At 45.0% G+C, this 23,520-nt stretch overlaps 1 protein-coding gene across 7 annotated transcripts in view; it reads left to right on the forward strand.

The window, feature by feature from the left end:
• Positions 1 to 23,520, forward strand: part of RALGAPA2 (Ral GTPase activating protein catalytic subunit alpha 2) — a 1,855,355-nt gene that overhangs the window by 411,190 nt on the left and 1,420,645 nt on the right. For all 7 annotated transcript variants that reach the window (XM_085612413.1, XM_085612412.1, XM_085612410.1 and 4 more), the window contains exon 8: positions 2,057 to 2,195. In XM_085612413.1, the coding sequence (XP_085468539.1) occupies positions 2,057 to 2,195 (139 nt within the window). The remainder of the gene's footprint in view (positions 1 to 2,056; positions 2,196 to 23,520) is intronic.

Below are 23,520 nucleotides of genomic sequence, written 5' to 3' on the forward strand. Positions count from 1 at the left end.
GAGCTCCGAGCAATTTGTTTGGCACTGTCACATGATGAACTGCACAAACAAATTGGGAGTTCTGTAAACCATGACTTACTTTGGAAGTTATGGCTTAAACATAGTCAATCTTTAAGTTAAAGGTAAAAACGTAAAGTTTTTTTTAACCTTTTCCTACCAATATTTTTCTTTGTCTTTTTTAAAATTTGTATTCAATATTATCAACATTGCTAGAAGGGTATTTCTGGCATTGTTGCTGGAAAACATTTTATTTGCGATATTGATGTGTATATGCTCTGTGGAAGTGATAACTAGAAAACAGGAGATTCTGCTCACTTGCTGGTTAGACCACTGTCCACATTATTGTTAAAATGTCCAACTCTGGAATACACTTACTACCCATATTATCTGATAGAGACATCTAGTCGCAGATTCCTTACCTTTGAATTTCCCAGGCGTCAGACTGGATCCAAAAGATTTTTGCTTGAGCAATACCCCTGCGTACTGTTATGTGGTGTCAATCTGCTCAGCACGGAGGCGTCAGCGGCGGAAGTGACGTTCCCGTCACCTATAAAGGTGCCATCTTGGCACACTGATTGCCATTATTTTCTTCCCGTGCCAATTAGCACTGATCCGGAGGAAAAACTATCCATGTGTCGGTTTTTGACAGTTTTTTTTTTTTTTATTTATCATTGTCGAATTCTTTTTGGAGGAATTTTCCTCCTGGTTGTGTCGAGGATGTCTTCGAGAAAGACAGGGTTTAAACTGTTTGGTGCCTGTCATCGTGCCGTGTTGGTTACAGACCCACACCTCATTAGTCTGTGGTGTTTCGAGCTCCAAGTCATGCTCAGACTGCCAGACCATGGCATCAAAGTCTTTGAGGGAGCGTTCCCTGGAGCTGCTAGCGGCCAGGCAGGTGACGCTGTGTCACGCAGCTCCTCTGAGACTTTGGTCCCGATCGCGAGGGAGGTCATGATACCGCCCTAGGAGCCCCAAGTCCTTTTCCTCCCACTCCAAGTCATCAGGACATTCGGGAAAGAGTCACATGAAGCATAAGAAGTCGAAGTGTGCTTTAACTTCTCGTCCATCAGCTGATGAGACAAAGGAAAATTGGCATTCGTGTCATGGTTCTTCTGAGTTGTTGGCAGGGCCATCTCTGAGCCTCCCAACTTTTCTGAGAGCCGCAGCGTGGTTAAAAGAATTTTACGAGGCCATGCGCTGGATATATGAGCTAACTGAATCTCCGGAGCGCCTCCAAGCCCCGCGAGGTCAGAAGGAACCCATTTGCTTCCACACCGGCGGCTTCGACTCCATTGGGCCTCTGTGGATCCAATCACAGATCCAGACCTATGTCGGTCATACCACAGTGACCCCCCCCCCCCTGATGCTAGCCCCAACGCCAGCCCATTTATATCCACAAATCTGACACAGAGCTGAAACCAACGTTGTTGACCAACGCCGATTCCGGTACCTACAGGACCCACATGTTCTAAGTGGACGCCTGAGCCCTAATCTGAAGGGATAGACCTCCGGTAAGAATGGGAGGGGTCACTCGACCCTTTAGAATACTAGTTAGAAGGCCAGGAAGGTATGGACTAGTGTTAAGAACTGGGTGATGCCATTGGTTTCGACACTTCTCTAGATCCTGGTATGCTTTCTTCCTCTACTGCGGCTACAGGGAGGGAGCAACATACTACATTTTGATGAAGAGGGGAACTGAGGTCCTGGATCTCGAGTTGCCCTCAGTGGCAGTCAAGACTAACACCATGACAGAAGTGCTACCACCGGGAGCTTACTTTTTCGAACCCCTGCTCCCTTTTAATGAAGCACTAACAGATGTCCTGCTGGGAACCTGGTCCAAGCCGATGGATTCCGCCTAATGCTGTGTAGGGGTACTGCTCACGAATAAATCCTCTGGATCCAGTCTGACGGCCTGGACACTCAAAGATAAGGAGCCTGTGGCTTGATATTGTCTCTGCCAGATAATGAGTTACCGTAGGTAAGTAACTTGTCCATTTATCTTGTGCATCTATTTGCTTATTGATTATTGCATGATTGTGTTCTCTTTGCATTTAAGGCTGCAAGCTTGGAATGGAGGAATAAGGAGAATCTGGACACAGGTTTTAAATTTCTCTTCACTCTGTTTCAAAAATATTACCTGCCTCACCTATTCCCTTCTTTTACAAAGTTAACCAACCTCTACAAGCCTGTGCTTGGTAAGTAAACCCATGTAATGTTATTTACTTTCAGCATCATCTTGTTGGCCCTGGATAGTGTAAGGCAAGAACACACACTAATCCCCTTTTGGTGCAATTTATCTGTTGAGTTAAAAAGCACTCAAATATTTTATAGTTGGTTGAGGAAGGGGGAAGTAGAAATGTTAAAAACAATTCCCATGTTTTAAGTTAATTTCGATAAGAAACAAGAGGTCTCAGAGTTTGAAATCCTATGTGTTACGAGGTCTGATCATTGCAAGCAATGGATCACGTTGTAGTCCATTTGAAGAGCACTGTCATATCCTTAATAAGGTATTGAACTGCGTTCAGGATTGTCGATTAAGTAGCTATTCACACATGTCTGAAAGAGTATTGTTTGAGGAATTGTTTATGAATAGTATGTATTGGTATCATGTGTGAAGTTCAGAGGTCTGCTCCCATCCTTTTGCAGCAAGTATATAACTGTGTGTTTTTGCATTAGGTGGTGTATGAGAGACAGAATCTTAATTTAATTGGCATATCCAGTAACATATGTTTGTTGTTGTCCACAGAGGGCAACAAGAATAAATGAATTGTAACCAAAATCTGGTGTTATTTAAAAAAAAATCTTTATACAATTTCAAATCTCAACATGAAGTGTCCAAAGATTTAGATTAGATCCTCACAAACTGAAGTAAACCGCAGCTAACTTGTTTTTTAACTCCCAAACGTTCAAGGTGAGCTTGTCCCATTCTGTGGCTCTGTTAAAAAATAAATCTTGAGGATGTTTCTGCAATTTGCTCCCATTAATTGAACAATCGTTCAGGAAGACACTGAATGAATAACTTACACTGCTTGATTGAGGAATGGAGTAGGTTAAGAGCAGCAGGAGTTAGGTGATTTGTTCACTATTGTTTTTAGGTTGCCAGAACATATTACATGTTTTTTAATGTTCTGCAGTGAATACAGCAGTTCCAAATGTCCCATCTATCTTTCTCCTTTGTTGACACTGAATCACTGAATTGTTTCTAATGTTTTTGAAGCCCAGTGGTGGTAAGCTACCTCCTGTGTTCGTTTATTGATGCATAGTAAAGGGAAGTCACCTAGCCAGAGGATCTTCATCCTCCCAGCCAGGCTCTGTTGTTGTGGAGCTAGCAGATCCTCCTCTAAGCGGCTCATACCTGTAACTCCACAGGACTTGGCCCCAGAGCCACCTTGATCTCCTTCAACACTGCCACCGATGTGTCTGGCATTGCCAGTGCCTACATCATCCTACCCAGAATTTCCCATGACAGGTTGGGTCCTCAATACCATGTGTATTATTTGTGTTAGAGCCACAGCAGTACCGGACGCGCTGTTGGCCTTATGGCCTGCCTGTGTTTATGCACTTGGCCGTTAGTTCTGGTGCTGTTCAACTCAGGACCATCGTAATCACCTCCAACTCCTCCAGTCTTTTCTCCAGTGCTCTGCTAAATGACTCCGCAGTCATCCCCTCCATGGCCGGTCTAGCCGCATAAGCTTCCAATACAGACACCTCTGCCACCCATGGACCTTTGTATAGATGCATCAGCACTGCCACAGCCTTTTTGGAGATTGTACCTCGGAACAGGTGTAGAAGGGAGGCCCAGAAACGTTTAGAAGAGGAAGAAAATAGGCAGAGGATCTGTATCCTCTTTGGATCAGGCTCAGATGCTATGGATCTATGTGTATGGTGATGCTGAGGGAGCATAGCAGACATCTAAACTTGCAGGCCTTTCATCTGCCAGTAAACTGGACACCAACCCAGAGATGAAGATGGGAATTCCTTCAGGACCCCCTACCCCAGAAGTTATGTATTTTCACTCTAGGTTCAAGAAAGTTTCTGAGTTGCTGCAGCTCTCAGTATTGGATGTTAAGACAAAACATGGTAACTGAAGTGCTCCCCTAAGCTGCACTCACATTAGAACCATGCTTGCCCTTCATTGTGGTCCTGGGAGTAGCCAACCTCCGCTCCGGCAGTCAGCATGCTGGTGGAAAGAGGCTGCTGCCCTGCTCCAGGGGATCAACTCTTCCTCTCTGCACACTTGTTACCCAAAAGCCTGTTCATCCAAGCATTCTGCTTCTCAGGACGCCTGGTGGGGACCTTCCCTTCTGTCCCTTAAGACAGAGTCAAAGCACCTAGAAGCGTGAGGGGGGGGGGGGGGAGCATTTTCAGTAGGCAGCAGGACTCTCTGATCCCCTAATGCCACCTGTCTTCTGGTACAGTGTACACATGCTTTATGGGACATGTGCCAGCCGGTCACCCCTCATGTTCTGGAGTACATGAGATCCCACTTCCAGAACGTTGTGAGGCAGACAATATGCATGCCGTGATATCATCCAGTCTTGACACTGCAGACTTCTGTGGTGCATGCTGTGGGTGCCTCCATCTTTCTACAGCAGTTTATTTAGGCTTCGGATGTCCGGCTTCTCCTCTGTCATACAGGCCAACTTGATGGATCTCCCCTTCGATGAACCTCATCTCTTTGGAGACAAAGCTGACTTTGCTTTGGCATGCCTTAAGACAAAGAAGGCCATAGCACAGTATTTGGGACTACCACAACTTCCGCTTACCAGGGACTATTGCAAATCTCTGCGCTTTCAATGGTTCTCAACAGGATTCTTCTTCTGCTGGCACCAGTCCTTTCAGCCCCAGTCACAGCAGCCTCAGAATCTACTGGTCGAGTAGTGCAGGGGCAGGGCCAGAGGAGAGGGCCACAGATCCAGACAGCAAACTCTCCTCCTCCTTCACCTCTTCCTCCCCTGTCCAACAGGAAAGCAGGTCTAGTGTGTTTCTCCCAACCCACCTGTGTAAGGAACTGGGACTTTGCAGCAGGTGTCCTCCTTTCTACCTGCCTATGACCTGGAGGGCTATTACTTCAGACCAGTTGGTCCTTTAGATCATAGAAAGAGGGTATACTCGACCCTTCATTTAGTCTCCACTTTATCTCTCCCCTGCCCTCCTTCCTTCCACCAGACCACCTTGCCAACCTGCAGCAAGAGGTAGCAGCACTCCTCTTGAAAGCAGCTATGGAGCAGGTGCCAGAGCATGAAATGGGGCAAGGACAATACTGCGGATATTTCCTTGTTCCCAAGGACTGCGTCTTCTTCTGATCCTGGACCTCAGGGGCTTGATAGTTTTCCTCAGAAAGGAGAAGTTCAAGATGCCGACCCTAGCTTAGGTCTTGCTGGTGTTGGAAGTAAGAGACTCTATGGCGTCACTCGACCTGCAGGATGCATACTTTCACATTCCAGTCTTGTGGTCCTATTAAAAGTACATGAGCTTTGTGGTGGTTTCCCCGCACTACCAATTTGCAGTACTGCAGCTTAATTTTACATTGACACCATGAGTTTTCACCAAGGTGATGGTGGTGGTTTCAGCCCATCTCACTGTCAAATTTAAATTGTGCCACGCACTTTTCTGTTTACAGAGATCACAACCAAATATCAATGATTATGATCAACTCTGCCATTAATATCGATGTTTTTAATAGAGTTTAGAGTGTATGAGACTGTATAAATGCAGACATGAATGGATCAGTATGATTGAGTTGTTTCATTTTACTTTTTTGTCAAATGATGATCAATAAAATAACTTCTGCACTTTTCTAAGAAACATAGCTATGTTGGTTTTTTCTTCCCTTTATCTATTATCTTCATTATATCAATTGTAATAAGATTGTTATACATATGTTGCCTTAAGCATTTACATTGAATTGCAGCCCTTCTCATCCCATTCTTCCTGTACCAGGACAATTATCTGATAATAGCGGGATCGCTGGAGATCATGGCGCATCATCTGCAGTCGACAGTCTCACTACTGTTTGATCTTGACTTTTTAATCACCTGGTCCAACTCTCACTTGTATCCCTTCCAGCGCCTCCAGTCATTAGGATTAGCTCTGGACATTGTCCTTCTCTTCCTCTTGCCTCCTTTCAAGAGTATTGTCAACGTCCAGAAGATGGCCCCATCCTTTTTGAGAGGGCGTACAATTTCCAGTCCTGAAGGTCTTCGTTCTGCTGACTTGCTGCATTCTACTAATCATGCATGCACTTTGGCATGTGAGGGCTGGCTGGTGGTGCCTTTACAGGCAATGGTTCCATTACAGGGAAGATCTGCAATGTTGAGTCTCAATAATCGAGTTCCGCGGGATCGGCTCGCTGCTCAAAGTGGTCTGATAGCATTAAATCTGATTGCTAGAACAGCACAGATTATTAAGGCGATCAAGTGAGGGAAGGAAGGGAAGGGAAGGGAAGGGAACGGCAGGGAAGACTGTAAAACATAACGTATGAACTTGTTATATATATATATATATATATATATATATATATATATATATATATATATATATATATATATATATATATATATATATATATATATATATAGAATGATTAATGAGCATCAAACATTTTCTATACTAGTATATGTAATTTTTTACCTGCAATAGAAAATAACCCTTAATAACCTTGTGTCTGAGGACAAGAGTCCAAGTACTCCAATATCCTCTTTCCTCAGAGTAATACTGTAATATAAATATACAATTTATCTACCTAAGCTTGTACTGGTAGATTTCCCTCACCATACTCCTGATAATGAATACCTACCAAATAGAACAAGAAGACCAGATTCACAGGGATTGAACCAACCAGGACTCAAATGATGCTCTGTTAGGATATCGAAAAGAGAATACAAAAGAACTAATAAATGTTCCAACGGGTAACAGATTCGTGTTATAGCAATCAAGGAATCAGTGATTATTCATTTTCATAACCGCAACTTCCTTTTGTGTAGTTCATAGGTTACTTAGGACTTTTTTTTATCTTGGTAACAAAATCGATACACTGAAAGTCTATAGAAATATTGCAGGGAAGCCATGATCCTTTCACTCTGTTGTATGGTGTTTTCTTTGGTACAATGCACAGCTGTTTCTCCCCCCAAAAAAGTTATCTGGGCAAGGTGAAGAATACTCACCGAACCATGAATTGTTTTAGGAATAACACCAACAAATACTTCACCACAAAAAATGTTTTTGGGGAACACCTTCCGAACACAGAAAGAAATGATTTGTTTAAATAGACAAAGCCAAGCGGTGAATAGAGAGTAACCTTCACTCAACCACAGTTTCAACAATCCAAACTTTGATTGGTGCACTACACCCTTACCCACAAGAAGGCTCTAATACAAATGTACAGCAGCTCTGCTTCAGAGATCCAGCAATAATAATCTGCAGCGTGCTGAACCCAGAATCTGCTTTTATACTTCCTGTTCAACGGGAATCATGGGAATTGTAGTTCAGTCTCACAGACGGTCTCCTCTCACCATGCCATCAACTGAGAATACAGCTTCTGCATGGCTCAATGACACTGGAAGGAACACAACATAGGCAACGAGGAACATTCTCCACTGGCACACAAACGTATTGTTACTCGCCTCTGATGTCTTCGCGATGAATGTGTAACATGCAATCCATCATCTTCTCGTGCACTGCAGCAGATGTTGTTTTGTGGGGAAATGAGGTAAACTTGCACTTTGGGGAGGTCTTCAGTTCTCCTCTGAGTGTGGTCATGTTAGGGGATGGATGCCTCCAACCTAGGGTGGAGGGGGCTCAACTGGAGGTTCTGGAGATTAGAGGCCTCTGGTTTCCAGAGCAGGTGGTTCTTCCTATGAGCCTGCTGGAACTGCGAGTGATTCTGCCTTCTTACGCTCCATCCATCAGTCTGCCCAGATATTGATGGACAATACAACAAAGATGTGCTATGTGAGCAAGCAAGGGGAGGTGGGGTGGGGTCTCATCTTCCTTCCCTAGAGGTGTTGAGGCTGTTTTGGGCACACTTTAAAGGTATTTGGTGAAAGGTCTGTTGCCTAGTGCAGTCTCTGAATGTCTGAGTTGATGGCCTTAGCTGGTGTTATCTTGTCGATCACGTGTGGCATCTCCTACTGGAGGTAGCCCAGGACTTCATCACCCAGTGAGGCAGTCCTCAAGACGACTTGTTTACCTACTTGGAAAATGCTTAATGCCAGCAATTCTGTACCATCTAGTATCTATCAATTAAAAGAAGCTTTGGAGGGTGCATTTCCATTGAAGTGGAACTTTAAGCTACAGTGTGTGTCCCCTACCAGCTACGCCTACGCCGATGCCCTTGATTCCTCGAGTTCTGAGGAAGAGTTGCCAAAACCGGGCCCAAGTCATTATAATTGCCCTGGACTGGTCAAGGAAGGTGTGGTATGCAGACGTACATGACCATAGTCTGTATCAGAGCACTTTACATGACAAGAAGTAGCATAACAATTGGAATAAAAAAACATGCACGAGAGCCAAACATGTAAGACAGTAAATATGATTTTTTTTTTTAAAGGGTTGGTCTAGGTTAAGGTCAGCAATAGGGGGATCGTCCCTCAAAAGAGGTTGATATGTATACATTTTCATTGTCACCGATATATTGTCTGAGGGTAAAAACTTGCTTAGCAGAAAATATTTTGCTTCTTTTTAGGTCTCGCAGACCTAGTGCTGGAGCCCGCATGCGCTCCTCGCTCTGCGAGACATATTGTGGTAGAGGAGATTTTAGAAGTGGACTTGTAGACCCGCCCATCTTTCTCATTGGCTAGCGTCATAGTTTATGCTAAACGCTGGCCTTCGATTGAAAGTGAGGCTTTTTTGTTACCGCCCTGTCTCCTTTTGGCCCTGCCCATCCGGACTGGATCGTTTGCTTGCGGCGTTACACAGTTTCCTTGAATTAGTCAGTGGGCACTTTTTTTCTCATTCGCGCACATAGACTACTGTTGTATTGGTTGAAACATCTGTTATTTTATTTAGAGCACCACGGATGTAGAAAAAACTGCTGTAGCAAGCACAGTATGACACACTTTGTAGTGAAATAATATGCCACTGTTTCTTTGCGCATTTCCTCGCAGCGGGCAGTAGGTTCTATTTATTTTGATGAGCGCCCCTCTCCAGTTCTCTCCGTGGTTCCGCCCTGCCTGTACGTGCACGCGGCGCTGCATTGTGCTCCGAAAAGCCATCTTTCATTCTGCCACTGACGGCTGCGTATCTCGGACTCTGGGTTTATCGCCGTCAGCGGCTCTGAAAGTCATCCATCAGGGACGCTTTTATCGCTGTTAATGTTCTGAACGTGTAACTCGTTGCGCCAACAATATCCAGGCGAGTGGCTGCCACCGAAGCACGTTCTCCTCTGTGCCTGAGAGTTCACATTTGGAGCAGTCGTTGAAGGGTACAGTGTGGCTTAAGCCCTCCTGAAAGTATTTGGGCCTTATGAAGAAGCTGTAGTATTGTGCGTTTGTGTACTGGTGTGTAAGTGTCTTTGTTTCCGTTTGTCGAGTGTGTGCATGTACGTAATTGTGTGTATTTATGTTGTGCGTGTGTATATAGGTGCATGTATGTTGATTGCTGTGTGTAGATTTTGTGTCTGCGTAGTTGTGTGTGTGTGTGTGTGTGTGTGTGTGTGTGTATAGTTGTGTAGGTGCATGTCTGTTGAATCCCTGTGTAGTTTTTGTGTCTGCGTAGTTGTGTGTGAGTGGCCGTTTTTTCCAAGCGGTGGTAAGGAAAGAAGGTAGCGCCGTTTGTGTTCATCGCCCCTTCAGTACCTGCGGAAAGAAGGGCATTAGCCTGGCTGTAAAGTCAGGGAGGTTTTTGATGGTTTTGGAGGGTGTATCGGGGTTTCTGCAGACCAGGGCAGAGCCACTTTCAGGAGAAGAGAATCACGCCCCCTTTGCTGGCAGAGGTTTACAATATCCTGTTCGCAGTCTGTCCAGAATTGAAAATGACACCTCACAAGCTACCTTAGACATACAAACAGCAGCATCGACAGAAATGCTGAATAAAGAGAGAATGTGGCCTAACGTCTAGAGCGGTCGATCTCGGAAATGGGGAATCGGGTTCGAGGCTCTGCAGGGACGAGCAACAACATCCTGTGATTCCGGGCAAATCGCTTAATCTCCCCATGCCAATGAAAAATTAATGTGCCCGTCTGTAACGCAACCGGTGCCCATGTCTAGCGCTCTGATACGTTTGGGCTATATAAAACTCCAAAATAAAGTAAAGCGATTTAACCCTCTCTCCGATTACAAAGTACATCTAAAAAGTGCACATTTTGAACCAGGTATGGCAAAAAGAGTGAATAATAACTCTGGGATCATACTGCCAAGTATTACACAGAGGTTGCAACATTTGAAAAAAAGTCTGAATGTACAAAATTCTTCTCAGTTATTAAAGACAATCAGTGGCGTCTCTAGAAGTGAATTTGAAGGGGGCACCTATTGGGCCACAAATAAATCTGTGGGGTCAGCTACAAATGATATATATCTTTATCTATAGATACATACACATGGGTATTAAACCTTTTAAGCAAGCAACACTGCTTTGAAATGAAAAGTAACTTAAACAATTTCTCTGTTGCAAGGATCAGTTTCTGTTTGTTTTTTCTGTGTGGCATCCTGCTACCTTGAGCAGCTATGGTAGTGCAGCAGAAGTGGGTGCACTTAGAGCTGGGGCATGGTCCCTTTCTGGCCCCCATCAAAAGGTGCCACTGCTTAATGGGTTTGGATATTTAGTGATGCAAATGATACATCAATCAAATGATATAGGAGACATGTCCTACCGAGTTATAAATAACAAGCATTTGCAATGCTATAGGTCTCGCATTTACGCAAGTTTAAGCTATTGGCATTGTAAATGACAATGGGTTTTATTTATGCTTTAAAAACGAAAACAAAAATGAAAGGCATTGTTATTTGCAACATCAATAGCTCGAACTCGCGTAAATGCGAAACCTATTGCATTGCAAATGCTTGTTTGAAGGAGGTGGTAGAGGAGATTAGGCAATGGTCCAGCGGTAGAGAGTTCCATATCTTAGGTGCAATAACCAAGAATGCTCTGGCACCTGTTTTCTTTTTGTGGGTTCGTTAGGGTTACAGAAGCAAGGTGTGCGCACTTCACGAGGAACTGCTGCCACCTGATTTTTCTAGCTTTTGAGCCAAATAACTGGGGGTATTGAAGTGTAACGGTTTATGCGTCATGCAAGCAATTTTCAGTTGCATTCTTGCTTCGTACGGTAGCTAGTTTAAGGATTTTGGAGCCGGTGATGTGTGTGTTTCTTTTAGATCTTAGGACAAGTCTTGCTGTGCTTTGAGGGAGGCTCCTAGAGGGGCCAGTTTGTATTGAGGTAAGCCACATAGTGTGGTACTACCATAATCCAGTCTGGGCAAAACAAGAGCTTGAACCACTTGTTGTAGATCGTTGTGTGGAAGGTAGGGTTTAAGTTTCCGCAGAATGCTCAGTTGGTTATTTACTCCTTTGGTGGCTGCGCTAATGTAATCCTGCATATTCAGGTGTTTATCTAGTATAATACCCAAGGATCTAGCGGAGCCTATGATGTGGGGCGGGCATTTGAGGGCTGTAAGATGTTTCAACCAGAGCTCAATCTTGGGGATGTTATTCGGCAGAGAGATGAGTAGAAATTCGGTTTTAGCAGGGTTGAGTTTGAGATGATTATCCGTGAGCCAGAGGTGTGTGTTTTGTAAGATAGAATTGAGGGATATAATGTTCTCTGGGAGGCGATTTTGAGATACATATGAGTGTCATCAGTGTACATATGGTAATGGATGTTGGTAGATTTTAGGTGGTTTGTTAGTGATTCCAGGAATAAATAGAAGAGAATGGGTGATAGAGCAGATCTTGAGGAACGCCAAGAGTGATCGCAGGGGGCTTAGACAAAGATTCATTCATTTTGACTCTTAGGGATCTGTTTTGGAGGAATGACGAGAACCATTGTAAAATGACACCTGGTAAGCCCATCCTTTGTTCCAGTAAGTTCAGTAGATTATCATGTTTGACGGTGTCAAAGGCAGCCTATAAATCAAGCAGTATCAGAAGGCATGATTAATTTCGATCCAGCATTTTTAGGAAATCATCCACAATATGAGTAAGTGCAGATTCAGTGCTGTGGTCTTGACGGAAACCTGATTGGTTCTGATCGATGAGTTGATAGTAGTTTGTGATTGCAGAGTTGGCTCTGGACAAATTTTTCTAAGAGCTTTGCCAGGGTAGGGATATTGGAGATGGGTCGGAAGTTATTAGGGTCAGAGCGGTCTGCCATGTTTTTTTTTTTTTTAATGTGGGGGTTACTATCCTACTTTTAGGCAGTCAGGGATAGTGCCTTGACGAATGAGGCGTTTACAATCTTGGTCCATAGGGGGAGAATACAGATTTTGATCTCTTTGAAAATGAGCAGTGGTAGAGGGTCAGTGAAGTGGTTAGATGGTTTAAAGGAAGAAAGAATGTTGTACATGTCATGTTCACTGATTTGGGAGAAGGTGTTCCAAGAGGCATTGTTTTTGGAGGATTGCCCGGATGGTTCCTTCCATATACTGGGAGGTGTGTGAGAAACTGAAGGGGGTAGTCTGTAGTAGATCCTTTGCTAATAGTTTTACGTTCTCTATCTTTGTGGTTTTGTCCTTGAAGAAGGCTGCCAGTTCTTCGCAATTTGGAGGGGTGCTGGACCCGGAGTCTGGACTATTTTGAATAGTTTTTTGGGCCTACTTCTGGCTTGGTCAAGCGTGCTCTAAAAAGCATATTGCAGGTACTAAGTTCCTGTCCGCCATTCACCTAATCTTGCCTTTTTTTTTGTGGATATTTCTAAAACCTTTATTGAACAAATTGCACAGCAAAGTTACAAGATTGCACTGTTTCAAGGCATCATGCAGTCATACAATATGTTACAGCGAAGGTTACCTCGAACACGTAACACATGAAATCAATACCGGGGAGAAATATCGTGGGAGCACTGGGACAGTGAAGGAAACCACAGAAAGAGGCACCATAAGTAGGGAAGGGAGGCTGATGGAGCAGAGAGGAGTGGGAGTGGGAAGGAAGCTACTCATTGACCTTCACCGGCGGCCGCCGCGGGTGGAGCGCCGGCGGGGAGTGCGGGAGAGGTCGCCGGGCACTGGAAATTGTGACTTAAGAGGTAGGACACGAGTGGACCCCATATGTCAATTGGGCGGGATCTGGCTGGCAGGAGGTCCCAGAATTCGGACAGGAGAGTCTGGCAACGTGATGCATCCTCAAGCCACAGGGCTACCTTAGGTGCAGGCCTGCGACCCCAACACATAGAGACCCTGCGCTGCCTGAGGACCAGCAGCATGGCAATCAGGCGGTGGGAGGCATCTGGACAAAATTTAATGAAGCCTAAGAGGCAAAGCAGAGGATCGAGTTGGACCAGTGCCGAGGTGATCTCAGAAATAGCAGCGCAGACCTTGCGCCAGTATGCAGAGACCTGGGGGTACAGCCAGGCGAGGTGGGAGTAATCAGCCTCAGAGCAGTGCAGGTATCTATCATTGGCAATGAGTCCCATATTGTGCAATTGGGCAGGAGTCCGATAGAGCCTATGTAAATACTTAAAGTGGATGAGGCGCAGACGGTAATTTGGGGAGAGACGTTTGATCTGATTACAACAGTACAGCCAGTCGACTTGAGAGATTTCGACATCCAGGTCCTCACCCCACGCCACAAGCGCCTGGTCAGTGGAGGTGGAAGACGCCGCCAGTGTGAGAACATAGATTTTAGTGACTAGTTTCTCAGGGGAGGGGGACACGTAAAGGAGGTCGAGAGTGGCCATCGAGGGAGGAGGCTGGGGAAATGAGGGGTGAAGTTTCCTGCAGACAGCCCCGGAGTTGATAGTAAAGCAGGGTGTCCATGGGGTCGGAGTCGGCAGCGGGTGAGAAGAATGTGTTCCCCGGGTAGAGATCTGACACTGTAGAGAGCCCCTGGCGAGTGGCATGTTTAACCATCCCAGAAGACTGGAGAGGAGGGAAAGCCGGGTAATGAGCGATTGGCATCGTGTTTGTGGAAAGTGTGCCAGATCCTGAAAATGTATTGAGCCCTTCCCAGGCCCAACATAAGGTATCAACCTCAGTACGTGGGAGTTTCGCCGGGGCGAATAAAGCAGTCCTGAGTGGCCACGGGGCGGCAAGGTCGGCCTCCACCGCGACATGAGGCTGGAACGGAGTGGGGTGAAGCCAGTAGTGAAGAAAACTGGCCTGGGCACTATGGGCATAGAGTTTAAAATCCAGGGCGCCAAGCCCGCCGTGCGACATCGGGAGGGTAAGAATATTCTGTGCGATCCTAGATTGCCGACCGGCCCAGATCAGAGTGATTAGCAAAGAGCGAACCTTGCGGAAAAAGTGTGCAGTGAGAGGGATGGGGATATTGACGAATAAATATAAAAACTTCGGGAGCACCACCATTTTGGAAATGGCTATGCAACCGGCTAGAGACAGAGGCAACCGGCTCCAGAGGGGGATCTTGGACTCAAACCAGTCCACTGCACGGCCAAAGTTAGCTCTCCAAAGTTCATCTACATCCCTACTCAGCCAGATGCCTAAGTATCTAGTGGGCTCCGACGCCCACACAAAGGGATAGTCTGGGGCGAAGGGCACCGTGGCATCAGTGAGGGGAAACAGCACGGATTTGTTCCAGTTCACCTGGATTCCATAGTAACCACCAAAGCGTATCACCTCACGAACCAGTGGGCTGAGGTTCTCCTGAGGATTGTGTACATAAAGAGTAACCTCGTCCGCGTACATGGAAACTAGTAGAGCGCGAACCGCAAAGCCGATGCCTCTCTGGGTATGATGTTGGCGAAGTAGAGCCGCAAGGGGTTACCTAATATTTCCTTGACAAATCGATGTTTTGAACCAGGGCTGCTTTCCTTCCTAAACTGGTGACTCCCTTTCACCTAGGCCTGTTCATCAACTTACCAACCTTGTTTCTTTCACCCCTCCCCATGAAGGAGGAGGAGCAGTTGCATAGGTTGGGTTCTAGGCAGGTGGTCAGTCTACCTAGATTACACCAAGGACATACAACTCGATAACAAGCTCTTCATTGTGTACGGCATTTTCAAGAAAGACAAAGTGGTCCACTATATGCGATTATCGTAATGATCTATGCGTTTACCTAGAAAAACTGATCAGTCAATTTTAGATTGACCAGAACCTGGCATTAAAACTAACATGGTGCGTACAAAAGTCTCTCTTTACTATCCCTGCATTTGCCAGTCTGATCACCAGATTTACACTGTGATTGTGTGCTTTACCCTAAAATGCCTCTATATACCATAGACCATTTACTTTACAAAGTAGAACAAAATGGTATTAATCCAATGTCTCTAATTGGAAAAAGCTGGTGTGATAATTGTTCTGAATAAAGTTGGATGGTGCAAATCAGCCCTGATCTGGACTCCTCATTCCAATTTTCAGATCTAGAACAAATGCATGTAGTAATTAAAATCTGTGTTCTATTAAGTTACTGAACCTGCAGACCTTGAATTTTGCCACTTGTAGAAGCATAATCCCTATCTTGGCAACCCACTTGCCGCTGCACAAGGGGCCCATCTTGTAATACGCTTGGTAAGGGCTTTTCACAGCATTGCTTTAAGATGAGTCCAAGGACAGAGCACCAAGAAAAAAATCACCACGCCAGAAAGAAGTCTGTTATGGTTTTCCATTAAATTATAGACCCTATTCCACCAGATTCTGTGCCTAGATGTTTTGAATCCCCTGATCAAACACTATGTAAATTAATGTTTCACAAAATACCCAGGACTTAGTCTTTTGTGAAACACAAAGTTAAAGGTCTCTGTTGCGTGGTAATATAAGGCCTGTACCAAAATACTTAAGGGAAATCTATTCCAAAAGATTGTAGAGCTAAACCATCGAAAGCTATATTACCATAATACCAAACCAGGCTACCTTGAATACGATCCTCATAGAAACCAGCAGCCTATGTAGGTTGCTGTGAGCCTCTGAGACCTTGTCAACTTTTCTTAAGTTATTAACAAGCCAGACTGTCATATTCTGATCTCCTTGCACATAGAAACAGAGGAAACTGGATGACACAGGTAGCGGGCATTCACTTAATACAGTCAGAGAAAATACCTCCTTTAACGGCACAGGCTTGAGATATGAAAGAATAAATGGAAGGGTTTCCGTTAAGCTCCTTTTCTGAAAGTACCAAGAGGAAACTACTTCATTGTTCTGAGTAGAGATGTTGAATTTTTATTTTTTTATTTTGCAGTTTTATGTAGCACTGACTAGGCCCAAATGTTTTAAAGCTTCTTACATGAGCACCAGATAAAATTGCTTAGTATTGTTATTACAGGGAGATTAAAGTGATTTGCCAAGAATCACAGAGTGTTATGCTGTGGCCTGGACTCGTACCTGGATCGCTAGTTACAAAGTCAGCCGCTTTGGCTGTTAGGCTACATCTGCTCCCTCTTTGTCCTGCCAAAAACCAATGATGTTCACCTCATCATACAGAGTAGACAAATAGCGTATAAAATCAGTCCAAAATACAGAAGACCAAAGAAAATTCGGGCTCAACAGAAGAGCTTCCTTTTTGGAGGCATTAATCCTGAAGAAGGTATCAGTGATTATCTGCATGAGCATATACAGCAGGGTTTTCCATTCTTTTCTTCAATGTGCTCAATAAAAATCATCTTGAGCTACTAATAGTATAATTGTTGTAATAGTGACCACATCAGACATGATTACATTAGTGACCAATCTATGCAAGATCATCAATCAATCCGGATTTATAAAGCTTGGCTAATCACCCAAAAAGGTATCCAGGCGCTTGCAGGACCCAGAGGCTTATTCTAAAAGCCAGGTCTTGAGGGCGATACGGAATTTCGGAAGCAAGGTGATGGTCGGAGTAGCATGAGTAGGCTGTTCCAGGTCTTTGCTGTGATGTGGGAGAAGGAGCGTCCTCCACCTCGGCAGATGCGGGGATTATGGGCAAGTGAGAAGGCAGAGCGTAGTCTTCTCGACGGTTGGTGGACGTTCAGGCGGTGGTTAATATAGGCGAGTCCTTGGTTTTATAGAGCCTTGTTTGCGTGGTTCAGTAACTTGAATTGGCATCTCTTCTGTAGGGGGAGCAGTGACCACCTCAGTGTATCAGGGAGGGTTATCCGCAGTATTGTGAAATAGTGTCATCAATATGGAATGCCGTTACATGGGTAATAAATAACAGCTGCAATGCCTCTGGCAACAAGCTAATATTAGTAATATATCTTAACACTGCATACGTTTTCAATTACAAATCAGCTATAGATATATTTTTGAAATTCAAAGTGTTGTTCTCCAAATGTCAGTGAAATGTCAGTGTGTGAGTTCCGAAAATACACACATTTTCTTCTCGAACACACACTTTTCAGTTTTGGTAAACATTTAACCAAGCAAAACTTCTAATTTAGTAGTCTGGGCTACACAAAGGAGAGCTACTTACAGATAGCAGGAGAGCTACTAGTACCTCACAAGGTACTCCTTGGAGAAGCCTGGTGTACATCTAATAATGTCTTGAATTTTGGAAGCACTGTTTGTGGAATCTCAAGATAAGCCCACTAGGCCTCCAGATTTCCAGCCACTATTTTCCACAAGTACATTAAGTCTTAACATTTAGCTGCCTCTTCCATAGAGCTCCACATGGTGGACTAGAATTGTGCAAAGTGTCAGGGAAGCAATGTGTATAACATTCAGGACCGGAAATGGTTGTAACTGAAATGTTCACATCTCCGATATGCTGACCGTATTAAACTTTGGCTCCTTCCTTTTATCTTTGTGCATCAGGGATTGCTTTCCCGTAGTCATTCAAACTGAGTGCAATTGTGCCAATATATAAAATAGCTTTGGCAAAGCCATTGTGTTTAACTTACATTTTCTAATGGATTTTTGTAATCGCAGATTCCTCACCTTAGAATACTCTCCAGATGCCAGACTGGTTCTGGAAAATTTCCTCTGCAATCCTTCTGTGCACCACTAGATGGCGCCATGCAAGTCCACGCTCGCTTTGTGCCACATCAAACGTGATAAAGCGGAGCTACATTAAGTGCCACCCCTGCGTGTTGACATCAGTTCCATTCTTTTCAGCACAGGATCCTGTGCTCCGGTCCTACATTTGTTGACCTTTGGACAGTTTATAAAATTTTAAAACCTGTGTACTAGGAAATGATGTTGCCTCCTAAAGCAACAGGCTTCAAGCCATGATGTGATTCCAGAAAACAGATATTTATCATGGACCAGTATGAGGTGTTTCTGGTGTTTGGGTTTAGGGCACGACTCAGTCTCATGTGGCAAATGCGTCCTCATGCACCTGAAGGCAGTCTGGGACCAAGTAGCAGATCTTTACTTCACTGAACATGACAAGTTGAGACCCTTGCATAAGTCTCAGTTCCACTCTCAGGCTCATTCTCACAAGAGATCTCCATCTATGAAGTATGTAAACTACCAGAGGGAGATGATGATGGGGTTGGGGCTGATGATCACCCCTCTCATTTTGATGGTAGTGTTTATTTGGATTCACAAGATGTCAGAAGCTTGCTACCTCCTCTGATACAGGATTGGACATGCCACTTGCACCAGCAGCTGAAGAGAGTAGGTCCTATGTGGTTGTGGTGTGAGGTGCAGCTCAGGAGCTTGCTTTGCAGCTACTCTCGGCTGAGACCAAGATGAATGTCCTTCCAGAAATTCCGCATCCTGGGCTTGCAACGTCTGAGCCCTTGCTCCCTTTCAATGAAGCTCTCATGGATGCCTTGATGAGCATATAGTCAAAGCCCTGTTCCTGCTGGCCAGTGAATTGGCAGGTGCCAGGTATCACTGCCCTTGCAACCCTGATCTTCTCACTATACATCCTACTCCAGAGATCCTAGTGGTGCAGATTTCAACCAGTAAGGTTAACCCTAACGCTTTCTCGGCCGTTCAAGGCTCCATGGTACACTCACAGAGCCATTTCCCTTATCTTGTGGTACCCGGCAGGGCTTGCCCACTCGCTCCCCTTTTGTTTATAATTGCCATGGAGCCTTTAGTCCGCCACTTACAGGAGAAACATCTCAATAAGGGCCTCCAGTTCCTGCGTGTAACACTACTAGCTAACCTTTACACAGACGATCTAATGCTTTTTGTCTGTGACCCCTATGTAAATTTATCTTCGCTTGTTCGAGAGGTGCAGCGGTTCGGCGTCTTTTCGGTCTGAATATTAACTGAAGTAAATACTAATTATTCCAGCTTACACACGCTACTGTACCTTGTGATTCAGAATTTCCCCTGCAGTGGTGCACTGTCTCGACCAAGTAATCAGTAAACCATGTCCATAGAGATTGCTTAAAAGTAATTAGTCACAACTATGGACCCTCACTAAAAATAACTCGAGACGCAAGTGGAACGTTGAATTAAGCTCCAGTTGGACATGGCTGGGCACATAGCCATCATTAAAATGATTGTACTAACTCACTTTATTTTTTTATATTCCCATTGCCCTTACTGGCAGTTTTTTCACCTCATTGCGTGAACTACTTATTTGACTATTATGGGCCAGTTCCCGACCCTGCATCCGTTGGTGACCTTGGAGTCTCCAACTTTGTTTCTACATAGCCCAGGCCCATTATGCTTACTATTGGTATCGCCCTGAGGCACGTTTACCCTTTCTAAAACACGAGGGGGGTCATGCTATCACATCTCCCGCTGTCCACTATATTGCCTCAAGGTCTCCCACATGACCCCATTACCATACAGACACTTGCTAGTACTAGTTGGGCATGGTTTAAACTCCTTAGTTACCTCGGTGGGGATGCTCTGTATTTCCCGCATCTTCCGCTGATAATCCTTGGCTCCCACTCACTCTTGAACAGTTGGTGCAGCGCTCTCTTTGTACACTTGACTTACGGATCGCAGGTGACCTGTTTGCAAATGGTGTACTCAAACTCAGTTTGACTATGGCTAAAGGGGGGGGGGGGGGAAGCAGTCAACGACTATAGAGAGATTTATATTCCCTCGATTTCATAGTACACTGCAAGGAGTGTTGCCCGCCTATCTGACTGAATCTACAGATTTCCCTCCACTCACATTGGTGATCATTTCCACAGACAACAGTCCTCTTGTTTCTAATTTATATCGCTCTTCCTTAGAACTAATGTACTCTGGTGTGGAGGAGGCCAGGGCTGCATGGAAATGTGACTTGGGTATCTCCATTTTAGATAAGACCTTGTATTACTGCTGTACGCAGGCTAAATTTATTTCTGGCAATCACTTGTATCTTCACAGAGCCTACATTCCCCCTTGATGCTGACGCTGAAATGACAGATTAAACACTTGCTATTCATCAAATGCTTTATAAATAGTATTCCTCTACTGCTCTATGATACTCGATGCGCTGTTCTGCCTTTGCAGTGTACCCTGTCTCTATAATTTCTCCTCTTTTTCTACGTCTCCTATTTATTTTATTATCTTTTCTTCGACCCCTGGTAACCTGCTGAACCACACATGTAAATGTTATTTCATATTTTAGTTCCTGGCTTCATTGTATATATTGTTGTTTAAAAACTATAAATAAAGACTTAAAACCCACACTAAAGCAACAACAAAAAAACACTTTCCCTACGACTCCCCCATACAGGGAGTTCAAGAGGATTGAAGCATTTTGAAAACAAGTGTTCTCTTCTACCATCCTGGTGTTGAGTTTGGTAAATGCAGTCTGTTTGCTGGGCTGCTATATGCATACCTTCTGGGACATGGCCATGGGCATCTTGCTGGTGGTCTCAGACAACCAGAGGGCCTCACTGTTTCAAACCATTCATGATGGGACTCAAGCAAGTACATGATTAGTGCTGGTCTAGATACTATTCACTGTCTGGGGTGGGCTGGTGGCACTAGTGTTGTGCTCTTCTGCTTGCTTGGATGCATGCCACAGGGTTTTCTGGAGATGTGCAAGCATCTCTCATTGATATGCCCTTTGAGGTTCATGCCTTTTTTGCGAGAAAGCATATTCTGTCCTGAAGTGTTTTGAGGACATTGCCACAACATACTCCCTAGGACTGTTGACCCCAGTTATGCAGTTTTTGCATCACTTTAGGAAATAGGAAATTCAGGGGCTTATCAAGGGGGCAGGCGTCAATTGCCCCCCCCTGTATATTAATGTCCTCAGTCCTATAGGGACTGGGCATCTGGCAGGCATCGAGCAGGCCAGCTGGGGAACGACTCCTCCTAGTCCGCCTTCCCTGCAACAACTAGGTTCTACGTTGCTTTATTTGCCCTTTGTGGTCCTCAGCGTCGGGGTCTAGTATATTCTCCCAGGATGGTGATCCTTCATATGCAACATATAGGGCATACAGATTGTTTAGCAGTTTTAAGCCCCAACCTTACTGTTTGCTGCACTATGTCTCTCACCCCCTCTCCCACATTTGATAGACTTTGAGAGGAACACCTCTCTATTCTGCTGCAGGAGGGACGAGTATTCCTCTACAAAGGTGCTGTAAGGAGATTTCCAGACTAAGACGAGAGTGTTCTTACTCTAGCTATTTCTTTGTGCTAAAAACGGACGGAGGCCTCTTTCCTATATTGGACTTTCAACCTCTGAATGCCTTCTTCTAAAAGGACAAAGTCAAAATGCTCATGTTGGCCCAGATCTTGCCGCTTTGGACCTGGGAGATCGGATGGCGTCCAGGGTATATTAAAATAGACATTATGCATGCAGAATGTATTTTTTATATACACTTTCTGCAGTCCCACATGCGTTACCTGTAGTTCAAAGTAGGTAAGAAACATTTTTAGTTTGCAGTGGTCCCTTTTGGCCTGACCAGTTCCCCTTGGGTGTTCATGAAAGTCATGGCTGTAGCCGCAGCAAACCTTCAGAGATTAGCTTACCAGTCTTCCCCCTACCTTGATGAGTGGTTGTTGAAAGCAGCTCACCACAGTCAGTCATGTACCACCTCCAGACGATGGGGAACTTCTGGAGATTGCTGGGGTTCACGGTCAATGAATCATCTGACTCCTTCGCAGAAGTCTCCATTCACTGTGGCTATCCTGGACACAGTACAAACTTCCCTCTGCTGCAGTGGGTCTGGGATATTTGAGCAAAGACCTTGATATTTCAGCCTTGGTCCTGGATGTCAGTGAGAGCAGTACTGAGGCTTCTTGTCCTCTTAGCCTTCTGCATGTCCCTGGTCGACTGTGCCAGGTGGTGCATGTGGGCTGTGCACTGGAGTTTGAAGTTCCAGTGGACCCAGAACCAAAGAAATCTGACTTATGCCATTCAGGTTTCAGAAGAGACAGCTTAAGTTCTGGAGTGGTGGTTGCTTGAGCGCAATTTGTCCAGTGGCAGACCCCTGTGCCTTCTCCACCCAGAGCTTATGCTGCTGACTTTGCATCACTACCAGGATAGGGAGGTCGAGACCAAAGGACATTGGTCTCCAGCTGAACCCCGTCTTCATATCAGTCTGTTGAAGTTGAAGGCCATTTGTCTGGTGTTGAAGGCCATGCTGTCCATCAAGGGGAGGCAGATGCAAGCTCTAACGGACAAGGCCACCGCCATGTGATAATAAACAGGGAAGAGTGAGGTCCTGGGTCTTGTGCCAGGAGGCTCTATGCCACTGGAGTTCCCTGGAGCATCTGGGTTTTCCTTGATCTCAAACACCTTCTGGGTTTCTGGAATGCCAAAGCAGGTGAGCTCAGATGGTGGCATCTGGCAGATCATGAATAAAGTCTGCATTCCAAGTTGGCGCAGGTCATCTTTTGACAGTGGGGAGAACGCTGGACAGATTTTTTTCCCCACCATCAAGAACGCACAAAAGGTTTCACGCATTGGTGTTTTTACGAAGACACTTGCTAGGAGTACATACCGGCTGGAATGGAATGCGAGTCTCCTGGTCACATTCCTGTCCCTGCCTATCTTTCCCAAATTTGCAAAAAGATCTGGAACGACTGGACCCAAGTCATTCTTGTGGCTTTGAATTGGGCTGGAACTGGAACTTCGGAGTATGAGCATCTGCCCTCTGATCAGGCTCCCACTTAGATACGCTCTCCTGTCATCCTAGCAGCTGGGCAGGGTCCTTCACACGAACCTGCGCAATCAACACCTTCTGGAGGTTGAGCGGCAGCAGTTAATTGCATTTGAACTGCCTTGCGTAGTGATGGAAGTCTTTACAACTGCCAGGCAGCCTTCCATGAAGTCCATTTAAGCCAGGTCCTGGGACAAATTTGTGATTTGGTGTGGAGTTTGCAAGACAGACCCTTTATAACCCAAGCTGTTGGATGTTCTTCTTTTCGTGTTGTCATTGGCTCAGCAAGGCCTTGCAGTGGGAACTGTTAAAGGTTACTTATTGGCCTTTCTATGATTGCTGAACCAACTGCCCTTGTTCAAATCACCACCTGTAGTGATGCGGTTTATTAAAGGTCTAGCTCTCCTGTTCCCTCCTAAACTATTTGTAATGCCTCAGCGGGAACTTAACTTTGTCTTGAGGTTTCTCATGTGTACACCCTTCGA

This window comes from Triturus cristatus, chromosome 6 (assembly GCF_964204655.1).
Source record: "Triturus cristatus chromosome 6, aTriCri1.1, whole genome shotgun sequence".
Classification (NCBI taxonomy): domain Eukaryota; kingdom Metazoa; phylum Chordata; class Amphibia; order Caudata; family Salamandridae; genus Triturus; species Triturus cristatus.